This window comes from Talpa europaea (assembly GCF_964194135.1).
Source record: "Talpa europaea genome assembly, chromosome: 6".
In the NCBI taxonomy this organism is placed as follows: Eukaryota; Metazoa; Chordata; class Mammalia; order Eulipotyphla; family Talpidae; genus Talpa; species Talpa europaea.
The window spans coordinates 53,965,742-53,992,443 of record NC_140072.1 but is presented as its reverse complement, the minus strand read 5'-3'; the positions used below and the strand labels follow the sequence as shown (position 1 = coordinate 53,992,443).

Here is a 26,702-nt window from a genome sequence, read left to right as displayed (position 1 = left end):
AGTGATGAAATACACCGCTGAGGGGAGCAGCGGGCAGCAAGAGAGGTCTGCGCGCCATGTGGGACCCTCGCCCGGTGGCTGGGGATCGAACCTGCGTTGCAGAGGCTGTGGGCAGCTTTGCAGCCCAGCTCTCAACCGCTGTGCCACCAGGAAGGCCCTCTTTTTACGTTTTAACAAATGTAAATTACATTGTTCCTTTTTCTCCTTGAACTCATATTTACATTTTACTTTTCCCAGAGTTTGGTCACAATGTAAGAGAGTTTTATGGCTGACTGGCAATATTTCATCTATCACCCTTTCATACTTCTCTGCATCAAAAATACCTATATATTCTAATATTTTTTATTTGTTATGGCCATAGGCTCTCAGGAGTCATGCAGATTGCATTGTTATTAGAATTATTATCAAATACAACTGATCAAAACAAGTATATTAACAATTTTGATAAATAATTATTGGCATTGAGCATAAGCTTTAATTAGAAATGCATGTTTTAATGGCATGGACATGCTGGGTTCTGTCTTCAATTAGTTCAGGTATGTGTGAGTAAATAAATAAATTACTTAATGCTCAAATGAAACAACAGTCAATCAATGCTATTCCTATTTTCTATTGTTTTAATAGTGAAAAGTCTTGTTGTCATAAGTATAAAATGGGATGTCAATGAAAGTGTCAAGTTCCTTCCAAGTTACATGCCAAAAATCATGTAGAGACCTACCAATAAAAATTGATTTTAATGATCTATCAGCTGCTACTTAATTTGGTTTTCCTTTAGTTTTGTTAACATTAGAAAATAGATTTTAAGGGCTTCCCTGGTGGCGCAAGGGGTTAAGCACAGTACTGTGAAGCTATCTGCAGCCTCTGCAGCCCAAGTTTGATCCCGGCATGGGAGATACCCACATGGCGCAGCAGACCTCTTCTGCCTTGCCTGCTGCTCCCCTCAGCAGTGTATTTCAGACAGTCTGCCTGTTCTGTTCCCCACTCTGTCTCTGGTGAATCCTCTCATCCCCTGCACCTCTGGCCAGTTCTTGTATGCATAAATAAATAAATCTTTAAAAAAAAAGAAGAAAATAGATTTTTAGCCTGGTTATAAGTCATTTACTTTCTTATACTAATACAAACATTTAAAATTATTCCTTTCTTTTGGTGCTTCTGAAAGTTTTAAAACTTCATGGTAATGCATCACAGTAAAATTCAGAATGGGTAAAAGATAGGCCCTTTCAACTCTTCCTTTTTATTTTGGATTTTCTTTATGAAATGAAAGAAGGGTAATTGTGAAAGGGATGGTGGGGAAGGAGAAGTAGCCTGATATCCTCATACAGGCATATAGGAGCTGAGGATCTGTATATCAGTTCTTTAAAATGACCTATTATTATGTATTCTGGGAAGTTTTCTTGTAGCCCTACTGGTATATGTATTCTGGTTTGAAGAGACTAGCATAGAATATTAGTGCTTTAGAAATTTAGAAAAAGAAAGGTAAGTGTTGTTAGAAGGAAGGTGAGACTGAGCTGACAACTGGAAGAGGAAGATTTGTGGAAAGAATATAGTATACTGTTGTGGGAGGGGTACAGAAAGGCAGAAAGTTCAGTATAAGCAATGGTATGGAGGTTGAAGATAAATATGATGTGCCAGAGAAAATGATGAAATGTGACTACAAGAGTAGTATCAGCACTCCTTGTTAAGGAGTAGTGGGCATTTTAGTTAAAAAAGTAATAGGTCTCACCTCAGGTTTTATATTCAAATAGACTTGAGTTCCAAACCTGGCTCTCCTCTTATTGGTTTTAAGTTCTTAAGCCTAAATTTCTTCAACTAGAAATTGGGAACAACAGAAATAATCTCAAATTGTGAGTGTTAAATGAGTTAATTCATGGCACAGAGTATGCATTCAGAGTTAGCTGTGGTTATTACTTTCATCACTATCAAACCCTAAAAGCATTTAGGGCATCACTGATTACACAGAAGGAGTTTCAATTGACTTAATAGTCCTGTTTTATAATTAGTAAATAAATGAAAGAAACATGTATCTATGTAAATGATTTGGATATATATATTAAAAAGTTCTTATATTAAGTTCTTATGATGTATCAGTCAAGTAAAAATACAACTTCTGGGCCTCCCCTGGTAGCACAGCAGTTGAGTGCTGGGCTGTGAAGCTGCCTGCAGCCTCTGCTGTACTGGTTTGATCACCCGCCACTAGTGAGGGTCCCACATGGCGTGCAGACCTCTCCTGCAGCCCGCTGCTCCCCTCAGCAGTGTATTTCGTCAGTCTGCCTGTTCTGTTCACCACTCTGGCTCTGGTGAATTCTCTCACCCTCCTGCACTTCTGACTGTACCCAGTGCTTGTATAAATGAATAAATAAAATCTTAAAAAAAAAATACAACTTCTGCTTTCTACTAACATTACAAACAAGTTAAATAAATAGCCTTAGAATACAAAGAGATAAGAATCACAATAGAATGACATTTTCCAAAGCATGTTAACCAATTATTGTCTGTTACTAGAATATAAGCTCAATTAAAGGAGGAAGCTGATCTCTCTCTTCATTGCTTAGGATAGTACTTGGCACACAGTTGGTGTTAAAAAATTATTTTTGAATAAATGGATGCATATATAATAAATTTTAGGGGGATAAAAAAAGTAAGTCAGAAAATAAAAACAAACAAAATTTTATATATTATCTTTGTGGCAGCTTTTTTATGAATCTAAATTATTCAAAAATAAAAAGTTCATTGAAAAAATAAACTAAAAAAATGATAGGGAGAAAAGGGAGATTATCTTGTGGTAGAGAAGGCTTTTCTAAATATGACAATAAAGGTACAAAACCATAAAAGGAAAACACAAAAATCAAAATTTTCTGTGAAGGGAAAGAGAATATGAATAAAGTTAAGGCAAACAACAAATTAGGAAAATATTTACAACTATATGATTAATATGATATTAATATCCTTAATATGTAAAAAGCACTTACAAATAAATAAACTAGATATCTGAAACTCACCTTACTAGCAACTAACAATATACATTAGATACATTAGATAAGTCACAAATATCTTTTAAATAATAGTTGAACTAATAAGGAGTTAAGGGAAATTCCCAGATATCAAAGTGATGGAAAAGAGGAAGCGGGAACCACAGTGTTTAATAGGTATAAAACCTTGGCTTTGCTTGCTGATCTTTAGAATCTAGGGTTTTGCCTTTCAAGAGAGTAGGAGACAAAGTCTAAGGCTCACATAAGGGAAGGTTGTAACTATCACCCTGCCCTAAAGTTAAGACTGTAACAAAGGTTATTCTCTTAGTGAAAAGGTGGGCTAGATGAATGTATCTGCTGGTAAAGGGAGATGACAACACAGCTTGCTAACTGATGTCCATTCTGAGTAGAAATAGAAATTGCTGCTGAGAACCAGAAACCACATGCCTCCTCTCATGCGGCTTCCAGATTTGGTTTTCACCTGTATGGTCTACATAACTGAACATGGTCCTAGATTGCGAGCACCTCAGGGGACCTGGCTCAAGCAAATACAAATCCTCTTTGGAGGTGTACTCTCTAAACTTAGGCCAAACAGAATTTTCAGACAGTAAGATCAACTAAACTTAAACTCACAATCCAAAATTATAAAAGTAAAGAGAAAACAAATATCATACATGAGAATCAGCAGAAAGAACAAACATCAACCATTTCAGATATTGGAATTATCAAATTCATTTAAGTACCTTTAAGATTTTAAAGAATTAAGAGGGAATCAAAGCCATGAACAGAGTAAAACACTCTCCAAAAAATATCAGACATATTTGAAATACTGCAAAGTGAGATTTAATATTCATCTAATCAGAATCTCAAAAGGATGGAAAAGAAATATGGGAAAGAGGCAATACTCAAAAAGGTATGGATGGGAATTGTCCAGAATCAATGGAAGGGCATGATTCCCATTTTCATAAAGCACAACAAACCACAAATAGGAGAAATAAACAAAAAAACTATATTTATACACACTAAAGGGAAATCAAAAGATCTGTAAATCAGAGATTTAAAAGATTATTTACCATGAAACAATTACTAGACTGATAGAAGTCTTCTGAATAGCAACAATGCTATCCAGAAGGCAGTAGAATAATATCCTTAAAATGCCCAGAAAAAAATAACTTTCAATCTAGAATTGTTAATTTGGAAAAACTATCACAGTAGATATATTAAATTTTTTTTTTCTTTCTTGAGATAACTATCAAGATGAGTTGGATGGATCTGGGACCTAAGTTGTTTGCACACCAGGGAAACTCTGGCTAACCTGTGCTTGTATTCTTCCAATTTATGCTGTTTCTCAGCAAGGGCTTCCTTTTGACAATGAAGAAAATATAACATTTGAGTGAGTTGCTTCTTATCATCTACTTCAACTGCCAGACTGCCATTATAATTTGCCAGCAATATACAAGTGTTCTTTATGGTATTAGAAAGCCTTTCTTCAGACTTCTTATCTGTTATTTATTTGTTGGGCTTCAACAGGCCCTCAATATTTTGTAGAAATATTTGTTGGGCTTCAACAGGCAAAGAAGCTATTCTTCAACTGCTGCCATCTGACCAGTGGGATGAAGACAAGTGAAGTGCTGGGAGCAACTTTTGGTAAATGTTTTTAAAGAGTAAGGGAAAGCCTTTTACTCTTCCTTTTCCTTTTGCTTGCTGGCACACAGGCCAAGAGTGTCCAGTGGCCATAAGATAGTACCTGTGCTGGGCCTCCTCGGTGGTGCAGCAGGTTGAGCGCCGCGCTATGAAGCTGTCTGCGGCCTCAGCAGTGCTGGTTAGAACCCCGCCGGCAGTGAAGCAACCCACATGGTGGGGCAGACCTCTCCTGTCTTGCCCACTGCTCCCCTCAGCAGTGTCTTCGGTCTGTCTTCCTGTTCTGCTCCCTGCTCTGTCTCTGGTGAATTCTTTCGCCCTCCTGCGCCTCTGACCTGTACCCTAGTACTTGTATAAATAAATAAATCTTTAAAAGAAAAAAAAGATAGTACCTGTGCTGCAGGTGACAGGAAAATGGACCAAAAAGCTGGAAGCGTGGTTCCTTTTTGATTACAGAGTAGCCATACCAGCCCTAGAATGCCTAATTTACTTGAGAGAAATGAACTATCTCTTTAAGCCACTTTTGTTCTATGGTTTCTATTACAGTGGAACATAATCTTAACTGATTCAATGCTACAAAAAAAAAATCCTACTTTTTTGGGTATGTTTTGGGAGGAACCAACAGTAAAAGTGTGTTTCCAAAAGCCAATTATGCAAAAGTCAAAAGACTATATACTTCTCTGCATTTAAATTTTCTAAAATTAGAACATATTTTAAATAAAAAAACACTGCATATGTTTTTATTTTGAAAGCCAAAAAAGTTTAACTTGTCTTCTTTAATTAAAAAAATATTTATTTTATTTTAAATATATATATATATTTATTTATGCGTACAAAAATTAGGGTGTAGGCCAGAGGTGCAGGATGTGAGAAGATTCACCAGAGACAGAGTGGGGAGCAAAACAGGCAGATTTACTGAAAGGCACTGCTAAAGGGAGCAGTGGGCAAGACAGGAGAGAGAGATCTGCTGCGCCATGTGGGTTAGCTCCCTGGCCGGGGATCTAACTCAGGCTGCCACAGTGGGCTGTCATGGTGGTAGTCGTGCGACAACCCTTAGTCCACAAGGGTGGTGCCTAATTAAAAAAAAATTATTAAATGACCTCCTGATATCTCTGTCAGGAGGAGACAATAACCTTTGGGAAAAGGAAGTGACTTAATAAGGTCTAAAAATAGTATCAATTTGCGTGCTAGAAAATTCTTCCAAATGCAATACATTTAGAAATAATGAAATTCACCTGTCTTTCACACAGTAATCGGGTGATAGGAACAGTTTCTATAGGACATTTCTGGGTTGATGGAAGTAAATCAAATGACCAAGATATAAGAGGATATTTCCAACTTGCTATAGCAGGGGGCCATGCATGCAATTCATCTAAAAGATGGCATCATTTAGAAACAAGCTATATAGAAAGTAGGCTAAAACCCACTATGCTTTACATGTCTTGAAAATGGAATCTGATCTCTCAGGAATTCACTCCTAATCACTTTAATTTTGGAAGTGATTTTAAAATGCAAGCTTTGCAGAAACATTAATTGCCTAGGATCTGAAGAGCTCATATAACTTGGCCGAGAAACAATTTCTTCATATCAAAGGTTGATGATAGATAGATGAATGCTACAGAAAGTCTTATATTGTTCTTAGCTTCACTCCTCATGAATTACCTTGGCCGTATTGTATCCAGCAATAACTATTTAGTTGATAGCTAAGTTCCAAATCAGAAGATGAGGTCAGGGACTTACGGGGAACTGTTAGATAAAGAGGGTGAGAGTGGGTGATAGGACAGTAAGGTTTGGTGCCCCTGAGCTGGAGTTCTGCAATCTATAGTCTGAGCGCCAAGTCCCACAACTTCCTTTCCTCCTTCTCTGGATGGGGTCTCCATTGTGGGTCTCCATTGTGGAAGATTAAAATGTGCTCTAGGAAGTTCCTGCATTGAAATGTGGGATCCCTTTCCAGTGAATCAGGTAATGAAGTTTGCTATAACATTGTTATAGCAACCTGGCAAACTCAGGTTCTCGGCCTTAGGTAATTTGGCTGTGTTTCAAGGTGCAGAATGGGGTCCTTGATTCGGGTCAGTGAGCTTTGCACAAAGGTGGAAGTTGAGAAGAATGGGTAAAGATTAATGGATGCTCATTATGTTTCTTTCAACTTTTTGTGTAGAGTGGTGGAACAAATATGCCTAGCGGGCATTTTCTCCACAGGTCAATGCCAGTATGTTTTTCTTGTCCTAAGTAGTTTAGGACAACTCCAATTGAGGTCACATTAAAGGCGGGTTGAAAAAGTATAGTTTTCAGGTCAGTGATTTTCAAAATCTATTTATCAATAGAACTCCCTTTTATTTACTCATTTTTTAAAAAGATTTATTTAGGGCCTTCCTGGTGGCGCAGCGGTTGAGAGCTGGGTTGTGAAGCTGCCTGCAGCCTCTGCAGCACCAGTTCGATCCCCAGCTGCTCCCCGGCCACGGGAGGAGGGTCCCACATGGCGCGCAGACCTCTTCTGACGCCCGCTGCTCCCCTCAGCAGTGTGCTTCGGTCCTTCTGCCTGCTCTGCTCCCCGCTCTGGCTCTGGTGAATTCTCTCACCCTCCCGTGCTTCTGACTGTACCCAGTGCTTGTATAAATAAATAAAAATAAATCTTAAAAAAAAGATTTATTTATTTATGCATACAAGAGGTGGGGTATAGGCCAGAGGTTCAGGGGTGAGAAGATTCACCAGAAACAGAGTGGGGAGCAGAACAGGCAGATGTACTGAAATGCACTGCTGAGGGGAGCAGTAGGCGAGTCAGGAGAGATGTGCTGCGTCATGTGGGTAGCTCCCTGGCTGGGGATTGAACTTGTGCTGCAATGGCTGCGGATAGCTTCATAGGTTGCATCTTAACCCCTTGTGCCACCAGGGAGGCCCTAGAACTCCCTTTTATAAAAAATAAAAATTTATAGATTCTCCACATACTTTGTATTTATTAATATTCAAATGCCAGTGTATTTTTTGTTTCATTTTTACTTATTTATTTTCAATATATAATACATTCATATGGTTTAAAATTCAAAGGTTACAAAAGCATATGTAGAAAAAAGTCATCTTCCCAATTTTATCCCTCAGCTAGCCAGGAGTTTTCTGGAGGCAGTATTACTAGAGAGAATTCTTTGTATGAAAGAAATGTATGATTAATTTTATCTTTCTTACCAAAATAGAAGAGACTATGATACTCTTTTGTGTCTTGATTTTATTGAACAGTGCATTTGAGCAATCATTTCATTCAATAGATAAAAAAGTATTTTAATTTTCACCACTGATAGTATTCCATTAATGGATGGAACATAATTTTATTTAACCTATCCCCTATTGCCGACATAATCTTGTTTCCAATCTTTTGCTGCTTACAAACAATGATGAATATATGAAAATATATTCTTGTGTGTAATTCATTTTTGCACATGTGAAAATGTGCCTGTAGGATGTTTCTAAAAGTAGACATGCTAAGCAGGGTCCGAGAGTATGTAAACGTGTGATACTGTCACTAAATTGCCCAGGATAGAAATCATGTCAATTTATAGACCCATAAATTGTCACTGTTTCTTTATAAACTCACAAACAGCATGTCATTAAAATCTTTTAAATCTTTGCCAAATATGTAGGGGAAATAGCATCTCAATGTAGTTTTAATTTGCAGTTCTTTTATTAGTAAGATTGATCAGATTTTTATATGTTTATCAGTCATTTGTATTTCCTTTTCTGAAAACTATGTATATCCTTTATCATTTCCTACTGGATTACTGGTGCTTATCTTGGTGATTTTTATTCTTAGTGATGCTTAGTGATTTTTAGGGAGTTAGGGAAATTAGTCCTAAGTAATATAGACGTAAATAACTTTTTTCATATTGTCATTTGTCTTTAGATTTTACCTATAGTGTTCTTTCGGTCAAGCATACATTTTTCTATTTTTATACAGCTGAATTTATTAATTTTTTATTTTCAGAAGTTTGGGTTTTATTACCATTAGAAAGGCCTTTCTTATTCTGATATTTCCCCCTATGTTCTGTTAACTAATTATCAGTTTATTGCTTCTCAGTTCCAAATTCACCCTTCAATATATTTCTTTGAGCACTTCTTTATAGTAACAATGATGTTAAGAGTAGAGGTCACTGGAGAGACATTGTTGGAGGTGAGGTATGTGATCTTCTGTTGTTACAGGCAACTGGGGTGAGCAATGTAGTGTAAGCACATTTGATATGCTCCACTACATTCCCAGAACTAGCAGGGCCCCACTGTTATAGAATAAATGTTTGTTGTTTCTTAAAATTTATACATTAAGACTCTAGCTTTCAATGTGATGGTATTTAGAGGTGAAACCCTTGGGAGGTAATTAGGGTTAGATGAGGTCATGAGGATGGGGGCTCCATAATGGGTTAGAGCCCTTGGCGGGGCGGGGGGGTAGGGAGGGGGGGAAACTCTGTTAACTAGTCTAGGAAGGTGAGAATTCAGGCTTTCAGATGGCTTCTATGGACACTGTGGGGGAAGAGGTCTTCTTCCTACTAGATAGGGTTAAAAGTCCTGGTGCGGGGCCTCCCTGGTGGCACAAGGGATTAAGACAGCAGCACCATGAAGCAGTCCGCAGCCACTGCAGCACGAGTTAGATCCTGGGCTAGGGAGGTGACCTACATGGCGTAGCAGACCTCTCCTGTCTCACCAGCTGCTCCCCTCGGCAGTGCATTTCAGTACATCTGCCTGTTCTGCTCCCCACTCTGTCTCTGGTGAATCCGCTCACCCTCACACCTCTGGCCTGTACCCCAGTTCTTGTATGCATAAAGAAATAAATCTTAAAAAAAAAAAAAAGTCCTGGTGCTCCACTAGGCCTTATGTGGCTGTCTCAGCGGCAAGGCTGCCTCATGAAGGGATGTACTCTTAAGTCTTTCCCAACCCTGAGATTCTCAACTTTAGATAGAGGAGAAAGTGAAGATCTGAATTTGTCTGAGGAAGAAGAAAGATAGTTGTCTTTGTGTGAGGGAGTTTTGTAAAAGCATTACTGCTGGCCCAGGTTTTGTCTTCTGAAACCCTAGGAAGGAGTTTCACCTGAGTCCTAGGTGTAATTATACAGAAAATATTTTCATGTTTTTGCACAGATAGGGCTTTCTGAAAAAAGAAAACTGGAAATTTGGTTAAAGGATAAGTCTTGGAAGTCAAAGGGTGGATAAAATAGCCAGAGCTCTAACAGATTTATTTCCCTTTCTTTAAATCTCAAAGGGGAATGAAAGGAGTTAATTGTTTACATTCCAAAGGACAGTAAATGCCAAGGTTTCTCTCACTCTCTCAAGATGTGGCCTGTTAAACTCCTAGAGCTATAATTTAGGAGTTACTCTCCTGCAATACAAACTTCCTTATGTGCAGAATGACATCTGGCTCTTATTGTGTGGCCTGTGGGGTTACTGGGTATAGAGAATGTGTCCAGCTGTTGCATAATTAATAATAACTGTGATCTCGCTGCTCCAGAAACCTATTTACTTTCAAGATTAAATGACCAAATAAAGATATACTCACCACAAAGGGGAGGAGGCACTCGTGCTGATTTTGTACCATGTATAAGCTGAAGAGGGACATGCGGCTAGGGCCCATCAAGCTGCAGGCTAGACAGAAAAAGTTTTGTAGAGCCTTACAGAGGTTGGAGGAGATGTCAGCCCAGGATGGTAAATCAATATGCACAATGAGAATCCTTGGTGGTTGCTGGTAAATCTCCATAGCAGTAGAAGGTCTTTTAGCAGTAGTTCGCCCATGATACATGGCAGCCAGACCAGAGATGGAACTGCAGCCACTATCTGGATATTCTCTATACCTTCAGGGAAGGAAAGATAAATCACTAGCTTTCATGAACTGGATTCTATGCTCTTTTGAAACAATGACCACATGTCTAGAAGACTAAATTCAGGAAGTCAGATTGGGTACTAACTCAATTTTGTCTAGGCTATCCCAAGTTAACACCTCCTAACAGATCTAGATGTTTGTTTCTAATTAAGGCAGAGCATTCATAGGGATGTTGAGTGTAATCAAAAAGTTACATAAAAATCAAATTTCAATCTCACAGTAAGATGTCTTCCCTCATAAACTTTATTTATCAGCATTGTAATTTATTTTATCTTTCCCACTCTAATGTGAGCTCCTCAAGATGGAGAACCTCTTGTCCACTCCATCAGTGTTAGCACAGGGTTCATTTAGTATACATAGTTATTTCATTTAAGAATTTAAAAACAGAGATATGAGTACATTTTCCTTTTGGTTGTCTTCATCACTTATAAAGTAAATTTAAACTCTAAACACCCTTCTTGACTTCACCTTCACCTTCAGGCTATTCTTCACCTCAGGCTTTTCACTGAAATAAAATCAAATAAACCATTCACTTTTACCATATATTTGCTCATGCTGCTTTCTCTGCCTCTAGCACCCTTGCCTTCTTTCTTTACTGACTACTTAAACTTATTCTCAGGACTCAAATTAGGGAAGGAGAAACAAATGAGAATATAGAACCAATATCAAGATGACAAGGGGCATCATTAAAAATACTCAAACATGGACAGGGTTATATGAGGATTTAATGAACAACTTTCTGTCCAGTTTGACAAAATGGACAAATTCCTAGAAAAATCTAGGAATATCTAACCAATAGTAAATCAAAAAGAAAAAAAAACCTAATTTATAACCATTTAAGAAATTTAACTTGCAGTCATATAGCTTCTCATAGAGTAAACTACAGGGCCAGATTCTACTGATGAGTTCCACCAAACTCTCAAAGATCAAAAATTTTAATCTTAAATCCTTTCAGAGAATGGGAGAGGGAACATTTCTTATTTTTTTAATGAGGTTAATTTTATGAGGTTAGCATAACCTTTGACACAAGAACCAGATAAGAGATAAAAGGAATAATTTGACAAAATATGTCTACAAAAATCTAAAGCAAACACCATTCCTAATGGTGATATGTTGAAAGCTTCCATCCAACACAAGTAACCTGCTATCATCACTTCTTTTTAGCACTTCAGTGAAGACAGCAATAAAACAAGACAAATTAAAAAGGCACTGCAATGGAAGAATAAAACTATCACTGTTTGCAGATGATAAGATTATATATATATAAAATATGAAAGAGTCTACAGTTTTAGAATTTTCCCAAAAGATCTCTTCATCTTTTGTTAGGTTTTATTCTTAGAGATGTTATTTTTCAATGTCAACTTACATGACATCTTTTATAATATCATTTTTAATTTGTTGCTAATGTAAGAAATAAAGTTGATTCTTGCATATTGATTTCGTATTTAGTAACTTTGCTGCACAGATAAATTCTTTGGATTCTTTTGGATATTTTGCTCACAATCATATAATCTCCGAATAATGACATGTGCAGGTTACAAAGTCACATCATAAAGACTATTCATAACAGTCCACAATTCCCCTAATTGCAAACAATGCAAATGTCGATCAACACTAAGTGGGTAAATTTTGGTATAGTCACACATTTAGCGATGAAAATGCATGAACTACAGTTACAGGAAACAACATAGATAACACTAAGAAACATAATATTGAATAAAAGAAGTAAGACACAAAGAATATGTGTGGCATGATTTCATCTGCATGGATTTAAAAAAGCAAAAATAAACTATATTATTCAGGGATGTGTATATAGTGGTAAAACACTAAGGAAAAGCAAGGAAATGATTATTAAAAAAATTAAGGTAGTGATTTTCTCCAGGAACAAAGGAGAGCAATAATTAGAAAGGACAAAACAGGGAGGTTCTGGGCTTTGTTCTATTCAATAACCTTTATTGTGGTTGCATGGGCATTCACATTATAATCATCAAAGTATATGTTTATGTTTTATGAAATTTTTTCTGTGTTACATTTAGTAATAAAGATATTTTAACGAGTATTAGGATAAGCATAAGAAAGAATATGTTTTAGGTAAAAGAAACACATCCTTTGGGAACTAAAATGATTCCATATAATTGTTTCTTAGCTAAAGAATACAGGGAATATAAAAGCTTTGATTTTTCTGCTGTGTCAAAGAGAAAGAAAATTATGGTAATTTTCAGAAACACTTTGGAATTTAGGATCTTTAAAAATGATCCAAGAGTATATAGATAAATGTGTTTTTCAAAATAATCTGTAAAGTTATCCCTTCAAACTTCCTTTTTTTGCATAGTGGAAGTCAGCATTTGTTCAACAATTTTTTACTGAGCTCCAGTTACATGCTGGGTATGTTAGGGGGAAAAGGATGTCCCAAAGCTAATTCCACATAGGCTTTGTGGACTCCACCCCCCACCCTAGGTCAAAGTCAAAGACACTGGGAACTCCAAATCCCATCACCACCAAAGGGAAGGTGGCTGGGACCTGAGGGTGGGGTTAAGCAGCCAGGTGGATATAAAAGGCAGACACGTGGGCTTTGGAGGATCCCCCACTTTTGGCTCTCCGCCAGCTCGTCAGGCCAGCTCTGAGAGTGACTTTGGGTTTCCAGGTCGTTGGATCGGATAGGACACATTAAAGACTTTATTTCCCTATTTTCTCCCTGAGTTGTACATTTTCCTTATTTCCTTTTCTCTTGTAAATAAACCTTTTATTAACCTTTTGTGTGTGTCTGTAGTAGAGTATTCATAAGTCCCTTTAAAGCGCGCGGGTGAGGACCCACAGCCAGGAACCCGTTAAATATCGGGGCTGCTCTATAACAGCTTGGCGCCCAACGTGATTTGCAATTTCACCCGTGGTTGACCAGCCCAAAGTAATTTTTCCTTGCGTTGGTCACCATAAAAGCGCATTAGGTCTGCAGGACTCGCAGTGAAACTCTTTGTTTCACGTCTTGAAAAGTCCCCCCCCCCCCCCCCCCCCCCCCCCCCCCGCGCATACGGCTGTTGTGGGTGTGGTTTTGACCCAAACGTGGCCTCAACCATGAACTTCAGCAGTTTAATCCCTAACTTGAGTTCTTTCAGTTTTTTTCCGGCCTTGAATTTAAGTAGCCTTTTTCCATTAAATATTACCACCAGTTTGATAAGTGTAAATAATTGGATTAGACCTAGCTTATGGGACATGATTTTAATTCTGTATACATATGTGAATGGTTTACAAGCCATCCCTTTGCAGTCTGTGCTTCTGGGTGTTTTTTTGGTAATGTGCATAGGCGCCATGTGCTACATTCTTGTTTCTATGAGAAGTAGTGGTTATACTTCACATACTGAGAATGTGCTGCAACAAATTCAAGCTCTTAACTTAGCTATGAAACAACAAAATCAGGCTTTTGAGTCAGCTTTTCAAAGCGAGCAGTATCAAGTGCAACAACAAGATCAGACTTTTGAGTCAGCTTTTCAAAGCATGCAGGATCGAGTGCAACAACAAAATCAGACTTTTGAGTCAGCTTTTCAAAGCATGCAGGATCGAGTGCAACAACAAAATCAGGCTTTTGATTTAGCTATTAACAGTGTGAGGGATGAAAATCGTAACGTTTTTGAGTCCGCTTTTAAAAGTATGCACGACCAGATACAGGCTGCCCTCCATAAATGGGATACGGCGCAGGAGAAGGCTAGGATAATGGTGCAGAGAAGAGATAAATGTTCTCCTTCCCATGAGGACTGCAGAAGGGCAGAGTTAGAAGAGGAGGAGGAGATTCATTTGCTAAATACCTTAAACTCTTCGGGACAAAGGCCTTTTCCACGTGAAGAGGCCCCTCCCGCACAGACTCCTGAGGCTTCAGGACAAAGGCCTTCACCACGTGACCAGGCCCCTCCTGAGGCCCCTCCCGTACAGATTCCTGAGGCTTCACAGCCTCCATTGCCCTACGGGGAGGAAATGAAAATGGCGTCTCCTCCCCACACTAGACACGGCATCCATTTTGGCAGGAAGTATCACCCTGAGGCAGGACAGGTTCTTCTTCGCACGGTGCCGATGGGTGGCTTGAATGAACAGGGGCGACCTGCTGGGTACTTTTGGTCGCACCATCCTTTTTGCACCGGGGACCTCTTAACTTGGAAGAACTCTGTTCCCTCATACCGGCAGGCTCCTAAGAGGATGGCGAACTTGTTTGCCTCCGTTTTTCTCTCCCACCGCCTTAACTGGGCAGATATACAGTTGATGTTACAAGTTTTACTAGGTCTAGATGAGCGGAGGATAGTAGTGAGGAAAGCCAGGGAGGAGGCTGAACGTCTCCGCCAACAGGATAGGCAATCCCCAGAGCCAGAGATTGCTGTCCCAGAGGTAGATCCTGAATGGGACCCCAACAATGGAGGACTGGCGAAGTTGAATCTGTATAAAAAATGTTTATTGGTAGGACTGGAGCAGGGAATCCCCAAACATAAAAATTTTAACAAAATATTGGAACTTACACAAGGGGCTAATGAGGATCCATCAGAGTTCCTTGAGAGGATTATTCAGACGTGTACAGACCACACGGATATAAATCCGGATGCCCCAGAAAATGCTCGTGTGTTCACTATGGCGTTCATCACAAATAGTGCTCCGGACATAAGGAGAAAGTTAGCAAAGGTAGACGGCGTCACAGAGATGAGTCCATCCCAGGTAGTGGACTTAGCATTTAAGGTTTATAATAATAGAGAGGACAGGAGACCGAAACCTGTGACTGTTGTTGTACAAAGAGAGCACAGGCCAGGGTTTCGGGAAAACAGTAATGGACAGAGACGTGAACCCCTAGGAAGAGATCAGTGTGCTTTCTGTAGGGAAGAGGGACATTGGAAGTACAGCTGTCCCAGGTTACAGGGAAGCGGCAGACGCAGTAATTACAGAAGGCAGGATAGAAGACTGAGAACACCACGACAGGATGATTCACGTAGGGGTTACAGGAGGGAATATAGGAGTACACAGAACCAGGAACCAAGGAGAGAGGAAAGAAGACAGATGTTAGAGGCTCAGATGATGATAGGGAATACGGACGGAGGAGGAATTGAGAGCCCAGCACAGAGGACAGACCAGTGATAGCACAGAGTAGGGTCTCAGGTGAAGATAGGAGGGAATATAGACAGAGTAGAAGGAATTGGGAGCCAAGTGTGGAGGAAAGGAGACAAATGATAGTTCATGGAGAAGGTTCAGATGAAGAATAGGGGTGCCCAGGGGTTCCACTAGATCTTAAACCCATCAAAATAACCCCCTCAGAGCCCTGGGTAACCAACCCTCGCTGTGAGGGATCGTCTGATTGATTTCTTGGTGGACACTGGAGCAACATACTCAGTTTTGAATTCGAAATTAACTAAAATGAGCAAAAGACTGCAGCAGTCATTGGGGTTACAGGGAAGTCACAACAGACACCCTTCCTGCAACCTTTGGAGTGCCGGCTAGGCACCACACAGCTCCAGCACAGCTTCCTATACATGGAAGGGTGTCCAATCCCTCTCCTTGGTCGTGACCTTTTAAGTAAGCTCAATGCACGAATTATATTCTCACCCAAAAATCAGAGGCTTCACCTACAGGTTCCTCCAGAGCATGCTCTGCGGTTCCAGATGTTGCTTACTCAAGATGCTCCACCAAAAAGTGAAATTTTACCTCCAGAAATTGTTGAAAGAGTAAGTAAATGGGTATGGGCTGATGGAACCCCAGGACGTGGGAAAAATGCGGAGCCTGTAAAGATAGAAGTGATAGAGGGGAGCAAAACCCCGAGAAGGAAACAATACCCCTTAAGGGAGGAGGCCTTGAGGGGAATTGAGCCAGTATTAAAAAGGTTCCTTCAATCTGGACTCATTCGGCCCTGTCGCTCACCGTACAATACTCCAATTCTGCCAGTGAAGAAACCCCATACAGGCGAGTACCGTTTCGTCCAAGATTTAAGGGATATTAATGATATTGTTCAGGATTTACATCCCACTGTGCCTAATCCGTACACCCTATTAACTGCCATACCTGGTGACTATGGGTGGTTTTCAGTATTAGACCTGAAGGATGCCTTTTTTTGTATTCCAATTGATGTCCAGGATCAACTGCTTTTTGCCTTTGAGTGGCAGGACCCTAAGTCCAGTATTGCTGGACTGTGCTTCCACAGGGATTTAAGAACTCCCCAACTATTTTGGGGGAAATACTGGCCAGGGATCTCAGGAAGGTTCAACTAAACCAGGGTATCTTATTGCAATATGTAGATGATTTATTGATTGCAAGTCCAGACTACGAATCTTGTCTGGAAAATACCATAGTGGTACTGAACCACCTGGCAAAATGTGGCTACAAGGTGTCACCTAACAAGGCACAGATATGCAAACAAACTGTGACGTATTTGGGGTTTGAAATCAAGAAAGGCAGACGGAGCCTGATGACGGAAAGAAAACAGGTAATTTCAGCCCTTAGAATCTCCAGTAACCGGCGACAGTTGCGCGGATTTTTGGGTATGGCTGGGTTTTATAGGATTTGGATTCCTAATTTTGGACTAATAGCAAAACCTTTATATGATGCTCTCAAAGGCCTGGACTCTGAACCTTTGTCTTGGACTCCGGAATGTCAAATGGCTTTTGATGAAATAAAAGTAAAGTTGATTTCAGCACCAGCATTAGGACTTCCGGATCTTAGGAAGCCATTCAGACTTTATGTACATGAGAGACAGGGGGTTGCCCTAGGAGTGCTGATCCAATTGTTGGGACCAGAAATGCAGCCCATTGCATATCTGTCCAAACAGTTGGACCACACCACTAAGGGATGGCCTCCATGCTTGTGTGCTGTGGCTGCCACTTGTGACCTCCTACATGAGGCAGAGAAGTTTACATTGGGTCAGCCCATCACTGTGTGTGTGCCACATCAGGTCTTGACATTGCTGGAGCAGAAGGGTGGACTTTGGTTAACTGCTGGGCGAATGGGAAAATATCAAGCAGCTCTGTTGGACAATCCTAATGTGAAACTGCAGGTTTCTAATTCCCTGAATCCTGCCACACTGCTTCCAAGCAATGCAGACGGACTTGAGGATGACACTTTAATCCATAACTATTTAGAAACCATAGACACAGTGTATGCCAGCCGACCAGATCTAACGGACCAGCCTCTGCCGGATCCAGAGTGGGAGCTATTTACAGATGGCAGCAGCTTTATGGATCAAGGCCGTCGATGTGCTGGATATGCAGTGGTGACACTCCAGAAAACCGTGGAAGCCAAGGCTCTTCCGGCAGGTACATCAGCACAGAAAGCCGAATTAATAGCCCTGACCCGTGCCTTGGAACTCTGAAAAGGTAAAAGAGTCAATATATTTACTGACTCAAAATACTCTTTTATGATTCTCCACATGCATGGGGCCATTTGGAAGGAGAGGGGACTTCTTACGGCTAGTAACAAGGACGTCAAACACCCATTAGAAATCCTGGCCTTGTTAAAGGCGATAGCTTTACCATCAGCTGTCGCTGTGATGCACTGTCCTGGCCACCAAAAGGGTGGGTTTGACTTGGCAAAGGGCAACAGGGCAGCTGATCGAGCAGCTAAGGCCGCTGCCCGTTCTGCCCTCCAGGGTGCACTCATCCCTCTTGTGGACCTGACTCAGTATGCTCCTGAATACACTGAGCGGGATGAGGAGAGAGCTCGTGCATGGGGATTTACTGAGTTTGACCCCAGCTCTACTTGGAGAGTAAACTCCCATGGGATGATACTCCTCCCGGAGGCCCTGGTATATCCGGTGCTAAAACATCTTCACGAAGGATCCCACTATGGGAAGGATGCCTTATTAGACACTGTGCGCCCATATTTGAAGGGACCATATTTGCATAGAATAGCACAACGGATCACCTGAGGTTGTCAACTATGTGCCAGGAATAACCCCAAGACTGACTCCCACCCTAAAGCCATTGGGGTTCAATATCGAGGCAAGTGACCTTTTGAGGACTGGCAGGTGGACTTTACACAAATGCCTAGAACAACAGGCAACTTCAAATACCTGTTGTTTTTTGTGGATACGTTCTCGGGATGGGTGGAAGCATTTCCCACAAAGACGGAAAAAGCTTCTGAGGTTGCAAAACAGCTGCTGAAGGAGATAATTCCTCGCTTTGGGTTGCCGGATTCTATCCAGAGTGATAATGGGCCAGCATTTGTCTCTGATGTTACTCATGCAGTAAGCAGTGCGTTACAGATCAACTGGAAATTGCATGCTGCATGGAGACCGCGGTCTTCTGGACAAACGGAGAGAATGAACCACACCTTAAAGAAAACCTTGGCAAAACTGTGCCAAGAAACACAGCTTCGTTGGGATCAGGTACTATCCCTTGCCCTCCTCCGCATAAGAGTGGCACCTAGAAGTGGGCTACAATTAAGCCCCTTTGAAATTGTGTTCGGAAGACCCTTCCAGGCCTCAGTTCTGAAAGCCAGTCCAGAAATAGCTCAAGATTGCCGGATCACACAATATGTGAAACACATCCAGGAGGTTCTGGCAGTAATTCATAACTTTGCAACCTCGAGAATCTCTATGCCTCCTGATCAACCATTGCATCCCTTCAAACCTGGAAATCAGGTCTTACTGAAGACCTGGCAGAGTGGGGATGCCCAAAACCAGCTGTCAGAAAAATGGACTGGTCCATATGATGTTTTGCTAAGCACACATACTTCTCTGAAACTTGCAGGTATAAAACCCTGGGTACATCATTCCAGAGTTAAGAAAGCGCCAGAAGGAACTGACCCAGAGACGAGGTCCCATTGGTCTTGTGAACCCATTGAAGACTTGAGATATTTATTTAAGAAACAGAAAGAAACTTGAATGTTACTGACTTCTTTTCCAGTTATTGCTGCAGGATACCCAAGAACTCGTTTTTTTTTTTTCCTGAAGAAACCCTGAGGAAAAAAAAAAACTAACATGCTCTAACCAATCTCTTCCTTTCAAAGTTTAGGAGATGTGAAATAACATCTAGGATCATGCATATGCTGACAGTATTTTTTTTTTACATAGAAAGGTTTTTAATCTTGATTTTGTTATTTCCTATCAACTTTTGTTTTTTTTTACTTTGAAGTTTTTTTTTCTGCTTGTTTTTTTTATTGTTACTTTGGCCTATCAGACAAACTACAGTTGTATGGGATATCCCACACGTGATGAATGGTAACTAAAGAGCTCTTTGTGTCTATATGTTGTCTGTCTGTATGTCCTTGTGTCTAACCATCTTGACCTCCAGTGATTGACAAATTGGTATACATGGTGCCCATAGACGTTGGAAAGGGGAAAAAAAAAAGAGTCTCCAGTTATGAGAAAAACAAAAAGTTATGGTTTGATTGTCAACATTGTGCTACTGAACTAAGCCAGTGCCTTCATAGAGATTGAATATTGTTGTTTCTGTTAATTTTCTGATATTTATGGCAAAGCTTCCCAGAAATCTAAATTCAAGTACAAATTTGGTAGCCTGTCATTTGACTGATGCAAGGAAATTTTGTGGAACCTCAGTAGAGCTCCTGAGACACTCCACAAAGTTTCTCCCTTTCCTCCTGGGAAGGCATTAGATGAATTTGTTCTATTTGGCTTTTACCTAATGAAGTAAAACTGGAAGGGAAGCATTGTCACTTGGGAAAATGGTAAAACTTTGGTATGTACAAAATGTTAACAGTAGTTTTCTAAAATGTGTATGAAAAAACCTCTCAGTATCTGGTATGTATGTAAATTGTCAATGGTGATTGTCACCTTGTAATATTGTATAATTCAATTGTTTCACATCTACAGAAATTGTTTCTGGAAATATAGGGAGAAAAGGTCTCAACAGATTCCTATTGATGGAACTGTTGAGAGTAAAAAACTTTCCTACAAAGGACTGAATAGACCTGGAAATACACCTGACATTTACTAAGGTTTCTTTGACATAATACTGGAAATTTTTTTATGCATTCTGTCCTGAATCCACGTAGTTTTTGTTTTGTTTTGTTTTGTTTTGAGTAACCAGGATCTGCAGAAAGGTTGCAATTTTTTTTTCCAGCAAAGCTAACTTGTCACATTTTCTCTCCCCTTGATACCAACACGGCATACAAATAGTGGTAGTAATTTTGCTACTTATCTTAGAGTCTGTTTTTGCATAACTTACATAGGGATTTTGCCTGTTTTAACAAAAAATTGGACGTGAGTTTGATTGTGTGGCTTTGTGTGGAGTTCTTCCAAAAAGTTGAAAAAGAGCTGAACCAAGAAGAGGAGAACCTGTTTGCCTTGTTTGTAGGGTTCCAGAGACCTCCAAAGAAGGTGAGGAAGCTTGCCTCCATTGGCAGGACTGGACAACCCGGCCAACGAAAATGCCCTGGTACCCTTGAGAAGAGGAAAGCCCAGGTGGAGTCTGATGAGACCAACTTTATACCTGAAACATACATCGACTGGATGCCACCGGTTCGCTCTGATCCTGTATGGAATATTTCAACAAAGCCAGTTAAAAATTGCTGTTAGTTATTTCTGCCCTGTGATTTTATGCAAAAATAGTAAAAATGGTTTAAAAGTAGATTTAGTTTGCAAACTTTTGCTTTGCTGTTAAAAGTTTGGGATCAAGGTTGAGAAAATTTGTGTTTTTACATCAGTTGAACCATTTTAAGATTTTTTTTCCTGTAGTTTTTACATATCTGCTGTTTTGTTTTGGCTAATGCCTCCAGATTTTTTTTTGGCTTAAACTGATGAACTATTTTTCCTGGAGTGGAGGACTTTTGCTTTCCACAATGGACAAATACCTGGAGAGACTGGTTTTCTTTCACACTGGAACCTGACAAAATGTTCATCTGAGACTGCATCCCAACCTCCATATATTCGATCTTCATCACCATGGAAATGGTGGCAAAAGTGAAAGGGGGGAATTGTGAGGGGGAAAAGGATGTCCCAAAGCTAATTCCATATAGGCTTTGTGGACTCCACCCCCCACCCTAGGTCAAAGTCAAAGACACTGGGAACTCCAAATCCCATCACCACCAAAGGGAAGGTGGCTGGGACCTGAGGGTGGGGTTAAGCAGCCAGGTGGATATAAAAGGCAGACACGTGGGCTTTGGAGGATCCCCCACTTTTGGCTCTCCGCCAGCTCGCAGCGTCAGGCCAGCTCTGAGAGTGACTTTGGGTTTCCAGGTCGTTGGATCGGGTAGGACACATTAAAGACTTTATTTCCCTATTTTCTCCCTGAGTTGTACATTTTCCTTATTTCCTTTTCTCTTGTAAATAAACCTTTTATTAACCTTTTGTGTGTGTCTGTAGTAGAGTATTCATAAGTCCCTTTAAAGCGCGGGGGTGAGGACCCACAGCTCTATAACAGGTAGAGCTGAACAAATAAATGAATATGCTAATTAAATAATGAATATGCTAATTCGTTGAAAGCAATCTTGAACTAGCACTCCAAATCAATGACTATTATATTTACCAAGAAAGTACATATCTTAAACTCTTTTATCTTTAATTTAAAATTAAAAGCAGGGGTTCAATGGAAAGCTCAATTTGAGACTGACAGATTCACACTGATGAACAGGTACCCAGAGGCCTTATTTAATGAAGAATAAACTCCCTCTGCCCATACTCTCACATCTGAAACTCTTGTCCTTTTAGAGTACAGGCAATTTTAACTTTGCCTGGTTTCAATGTACAAATTTCAATTACTTGTTAATTAGCTACAGTTCCTCCAGCACATTGTTCAAATTTTAGTTACTGTGGAATGTTGTAATTACATAAAGTACAAGCCACAGCTAGCTCTTCATTCCACAAATCACTACATAAATAAGATGCACATCATGATCAGTGATTATGTCATTTTTTTCAAAGTTCATTGGTGGGTTCTGCAGATCTCTTAGTATAAGCACAGACAGCAAGTATTTAGTTGTATCTCCTGGTGATAAACACGTAACATTTTACAAAAATGGATATTAAAAAGAGGGAATTGGCCAACAAAGATGAAAGTGTGGCAAAGAAAGGATAAGTGGTCATACTGAAAATGAAATTTGAATCTAACATAAATGGAGTCACCGCTGACTGAGAATGTTGACAATGACACTATTTGATAGACTCTAGATAAGCAGTCAGAGGAATTTAGTGAAGGCAAGTGAGGAAAAGTGGTTGTGACAAAAAGTCTGAGGATGGTCCAGAAAAAGTGTCCCTGGCAAAAGAAATTCTTATTAAAGGAACTCTTGGAGCTCTTTTACAAAATTAAAAGCATGAAGGATAAAACGTTGGAAGCTGATTGAAACTCAGAAGTATAACAAATTGTAAGACATTGAAAGAAGGCTTGCCCAATTATAAATTAAACCAGAAGACAAGCACAAGCACTGTTCAAACTACTCTTGATAAACTTCCTACAAAGAAATAAAACTAAATCTAGATATTTCTAATGACAATGTGCTCAATAGATACTAGTTTTACTATTTTCCATTTCCCTATACACTAACAACCAACAAAGATTCTACCGTTTTAACAATTTTGAGAGGTCAAAACAAATGTGATTCCCTCCCCGCCCAATTCATTTTGAACGATTTCAGCTTGCACAGGTTTAGATCCCACACTTGTGTGCAATTCCAAGATTGTACTTTAAATAAGGTAAGAGGCAGGTCTCTTCCCTACATCCTCAAATATGACCAATTAATGCAGCTGATGTGTCTGGACATAGTATTAAAGAGGATCTGACAATTTTTGACTCTGTACTCTCTATTTCGCCAAGTACACCCACTTACGGGTTTCCCCCTGCAAACTTGTTAAACCTGGAACTGGGACTTGAACCACCAAAGTCATCAAGTTACTTCCTACTTCAGTGGCTTCCAATTACATTTGGAACAAAACCCAAACCCCTTATTCAGGTCGCCAAGTTCTCTAAGTATCTCCTGACCCGTTTTCCATCCTCACACCCCGCCATCCTCCACGGATCCATATCCTCCTGCCCTTGGGGCTCTTTTCAAGTCTCAAACACACTGGCCTCTGGCTGTGGCTTCTGCTGCTTGCCCTTCAGGTCTTGCTTAACCGGTTAGGCCTCTTTACCTGCCCTCATAAAAGCGCCCACGCCAGGCTTTCACAGCCCGAGGACACTCTGTGTGTGACAAGCGGCTCAAAGGTTCACCCTCACGCTGGGCTGCATTAATACTTTGGTGACTCCTCAGCACTTTTGCCTTCGTGGGCCCTGCCCCTTCCTCATAAAAAAAAAAAAAAAAGTGAATAAATTAATATTCTTTCGTGGGCCCTAAAAATTTAATTTTTCTCCGTCAGGTAAGAAAAAGAAAATCAAAACATTTTCTTCACCCTAACGATTGACTGTGTTGTTGTTGTTTCCCCCGCTAACTTTACAAGATGTTGACACATTTTCGTGGGCCCCCAGGCACGCCGGGACCTCGGCGTGGCGCCCACCGCGCCTGACTGGAAGCCTGCGGAGGAGACGGCGACTCTGCCTCAGCCGAAGGCCGGCGCAGACCTGTGTGAAAAGGGACGCCTACGACAGACCCGCAGAAGGCGGGGGTGTCTGGGTGTCAGTCCAGACGTGCCAGTAGCTGTCTGAGGGGCCTCCGGCGCCCCGGCCCACCCTGTGAGACGCTGCCCGGCGTTAGGGGCCGCCCCACTCCCAAAGGCCCTCAGTCATTCGCTTGGCCAGGCGCGCGGTGAAGCGAGCGTGACACCCTTTTGTTCGGGAAAGCAAAGACCCCATTACCTGGCAGTGCCCGGCTCTCCGCGCGCGACTTGCTTCTAAAAGCGCCCCCTTAAGGCCGGCGGCGGCCGGGCGGTTGGGCTCGCTACAGGCTCCCCCTCAGGACGCTGGTCTCCTAGGCTCCAAGGGAACAGCCCTTCTTTGGTTCTTATTATGCTAACCCTGACACTTTCTCGTTAGTGCCCCTGCTCCCCTACCCCTCCCAAACATTCCAGCAGTGATTTTTCTCCACGTGGGGATCTCAACCCATTAATAGGCAGCAAAATCAATTTTGTGGGCTGCAACCATCATTAAAAAAAATCAAGTAGAATAAAAGGCAAAACAATCGAAACTATCTGTATTTAGCTCCAGATTCAAAGATAAATGTAGTGTATGACTTTGTGCAAATTTTACTATACTAGTATATTATGAATGTATGTAGTTAAGTATGACTAGGTTGGAATGTAAAATAAACTTATTGTGCGTTGCTGTTAAACATTTGAAAGAGACTTGAAAAAAATAAAAAGACAAGAAAAGATATTAGCACCAAGCCAGTTCAGAGATGGGAGTAAGATCTAGGCTAGATTGCTGAGAAGTAACTAGGGAGAAACTCAGAGGAGGATCCTATTGTGCTAAGGCTGTGTGTTATAAAACTTTGGAGAGAAAATTTGATATTCCAATCTCTAATGTCTAATTTCTCTTCTAGACTAAGCAATTTGAATTTAGGGACCATGTTTTAATCATCTTATCTCTGGTACTTAGCAAAATACCTAATACATTGTTGGTCCTCAATAACTATTGAATGAATACACCTGAATTGTTACTATAGAAAGACTACATTGGCCCTCCCTGGGCTCAAGGGGTTAAGATGCAACTTACGAAGCTGTCCGAAGCCTCTGCAGCACAAGTTTGATCCCTCCGGCCAGGGAGCAGCCCACATGGCGCAGCAGACCTCTCCTGGCTTGCCTGCTGCTCCCCTCGGCAGTGTATTTCGTCAATCTGCCTCTTCTGTTTCCCACTGTCTCTGGTGAATCTTCTCAACACCCCCCCCCACCTCTGGCCTGTACCCCAGCTCTTGTATGTATAAATAAATAAATCTTAAAAAAAAAAAGAAAGGGGAGAGATTGGAGGCAGAACTTTTGTTTTTAAAAAAATGAAATTATTGCATACTCTAGGTAAGCAATGATCAAGTCCTGAACTGTGATGATAATAGAAAGAAAAGGACAGATTTAAGTTATTTATGAGGCAGAATTATCAGGACTCGGTGACTGCTTACATGTGGATGTGGCAGCCAGTCTCCAAGGTGGCCTCCTGAAATCCTCATATTCTACCATTGTATAGTTCCTTATCTCAGTGCATCAAGATTGGCCTGGGTGATCAATAGAATATGGCAGAATGCTGATATGTTAGTTTTGAGGCTAGGTCATAAAATACATTGTGGTTTTCACCTTGCTCTTTTGGATCACTTGCTTTGAGGAAGCCAAGTGCATGTTGTGAGAACATATAAACAGCTCCATGGAGAAGTCCATGTGGAGAGGAACTGAGACTTACTGCCAGCAGTCAGCATCAGTTTGATAGGCGTGGAAGTAAACCATCCTGGAAGTGGACTCTCCAGCCCCACACAAGCTTTGAGATCACAGCAGCCCCATCTGATGCCTTGATAGTAACCATATGAGAGACTGGGAGCCAGACCACTCAGCTAAGCTACTCCTGAATTCTTGACACAGGGAAACTGAGAAATAATAAATATTTATTTTTTTAAATTGAAGTAACACTTGTTTACAATTTTGTATATAATTCAGAGGCATAGAGTCATACCTTCTAAGATGCATATTGTCAAACCACACCCACCACCATGTCACTCATAGATCTCCACCATAGTCCATTGTGTTCCCTTCCCTATTGTATTCCTCACCCACCTCTCCTTGTGGCCTGGATTCCACAGTCAGTTTTCTAGGGTTTATTACTAGTCTGGTTTCTTCTGATTCTTTGCTTTGTTTCTTTATATTCCACAAATAAGTAAAACCACTTGGTATTTATCGTTCGCCTTTTGACTTATTTCACTTAGCATTGTCCCCTCCAGTCCATCCATGTTGTCACAAATGGTAAGAGCTATTTTTAAAAATTTTTTATTTAATTTTTTTTTATTTCTTAAAGATTTATTTATTTATACAAGAACTGGGGTACAGGCCAGATGCGTGGGAGGGTGACAGGATTCACCAGAGACAGAGCAGGGAACAGAACAGGCAGACTGACGAAATACACTGCTGAGGGGAGCAGCGGGTGAGACAGGAGAGATCTGTCACGCTATGTGGGACCCTCACCAGCCAGCTGGGATCGAACTGGTGCTGCAGAGGCTGCGGACAGCTTCAGAGCGCGGTGCTCAATCGCCTGCACCACCAGGGGAGGCCCGCTATTTTTTTTTAAATAACTGAATAGTATTCCACTACATCTGTGTACCACATTTTTCTAATCCACTCCTATGCCCTTGGGCACCTAGGTTGTTTCCATAACCTGGCTATTTAAAATAGTGCTGCAATGGACATAGGGATGAATTACTTTG

At 40.6% G+C, this 26,702-nt stretch overlaps 1 protein-coding gene across 1 annotated transcript in view; it reads right to left on the bottom strand.

Annotated features, from left to right (window-relative positions):
* M1AP (meiosis 1 associated protein) overlaps nt 1-10,382 on the bottom strand; it is a gene marked incomplete at both ends in the record, with an annotated part of 52,066 nt that extends 41,684 nt beyond the window's left edge. Inside the window, one exon of the mRNA XM_084234830.1 lies at nt 10,143-10,382. Within this exon, the coding sequence (XP_084090956.1) occupies nt 10,143-10,382 (240 nt within the window). The remainder of the gene's footprint in view (nt 1-10,142) is intronic.
* Nucleotides 10,383-26,702: the final 16,320 nt, after the last annotated feature.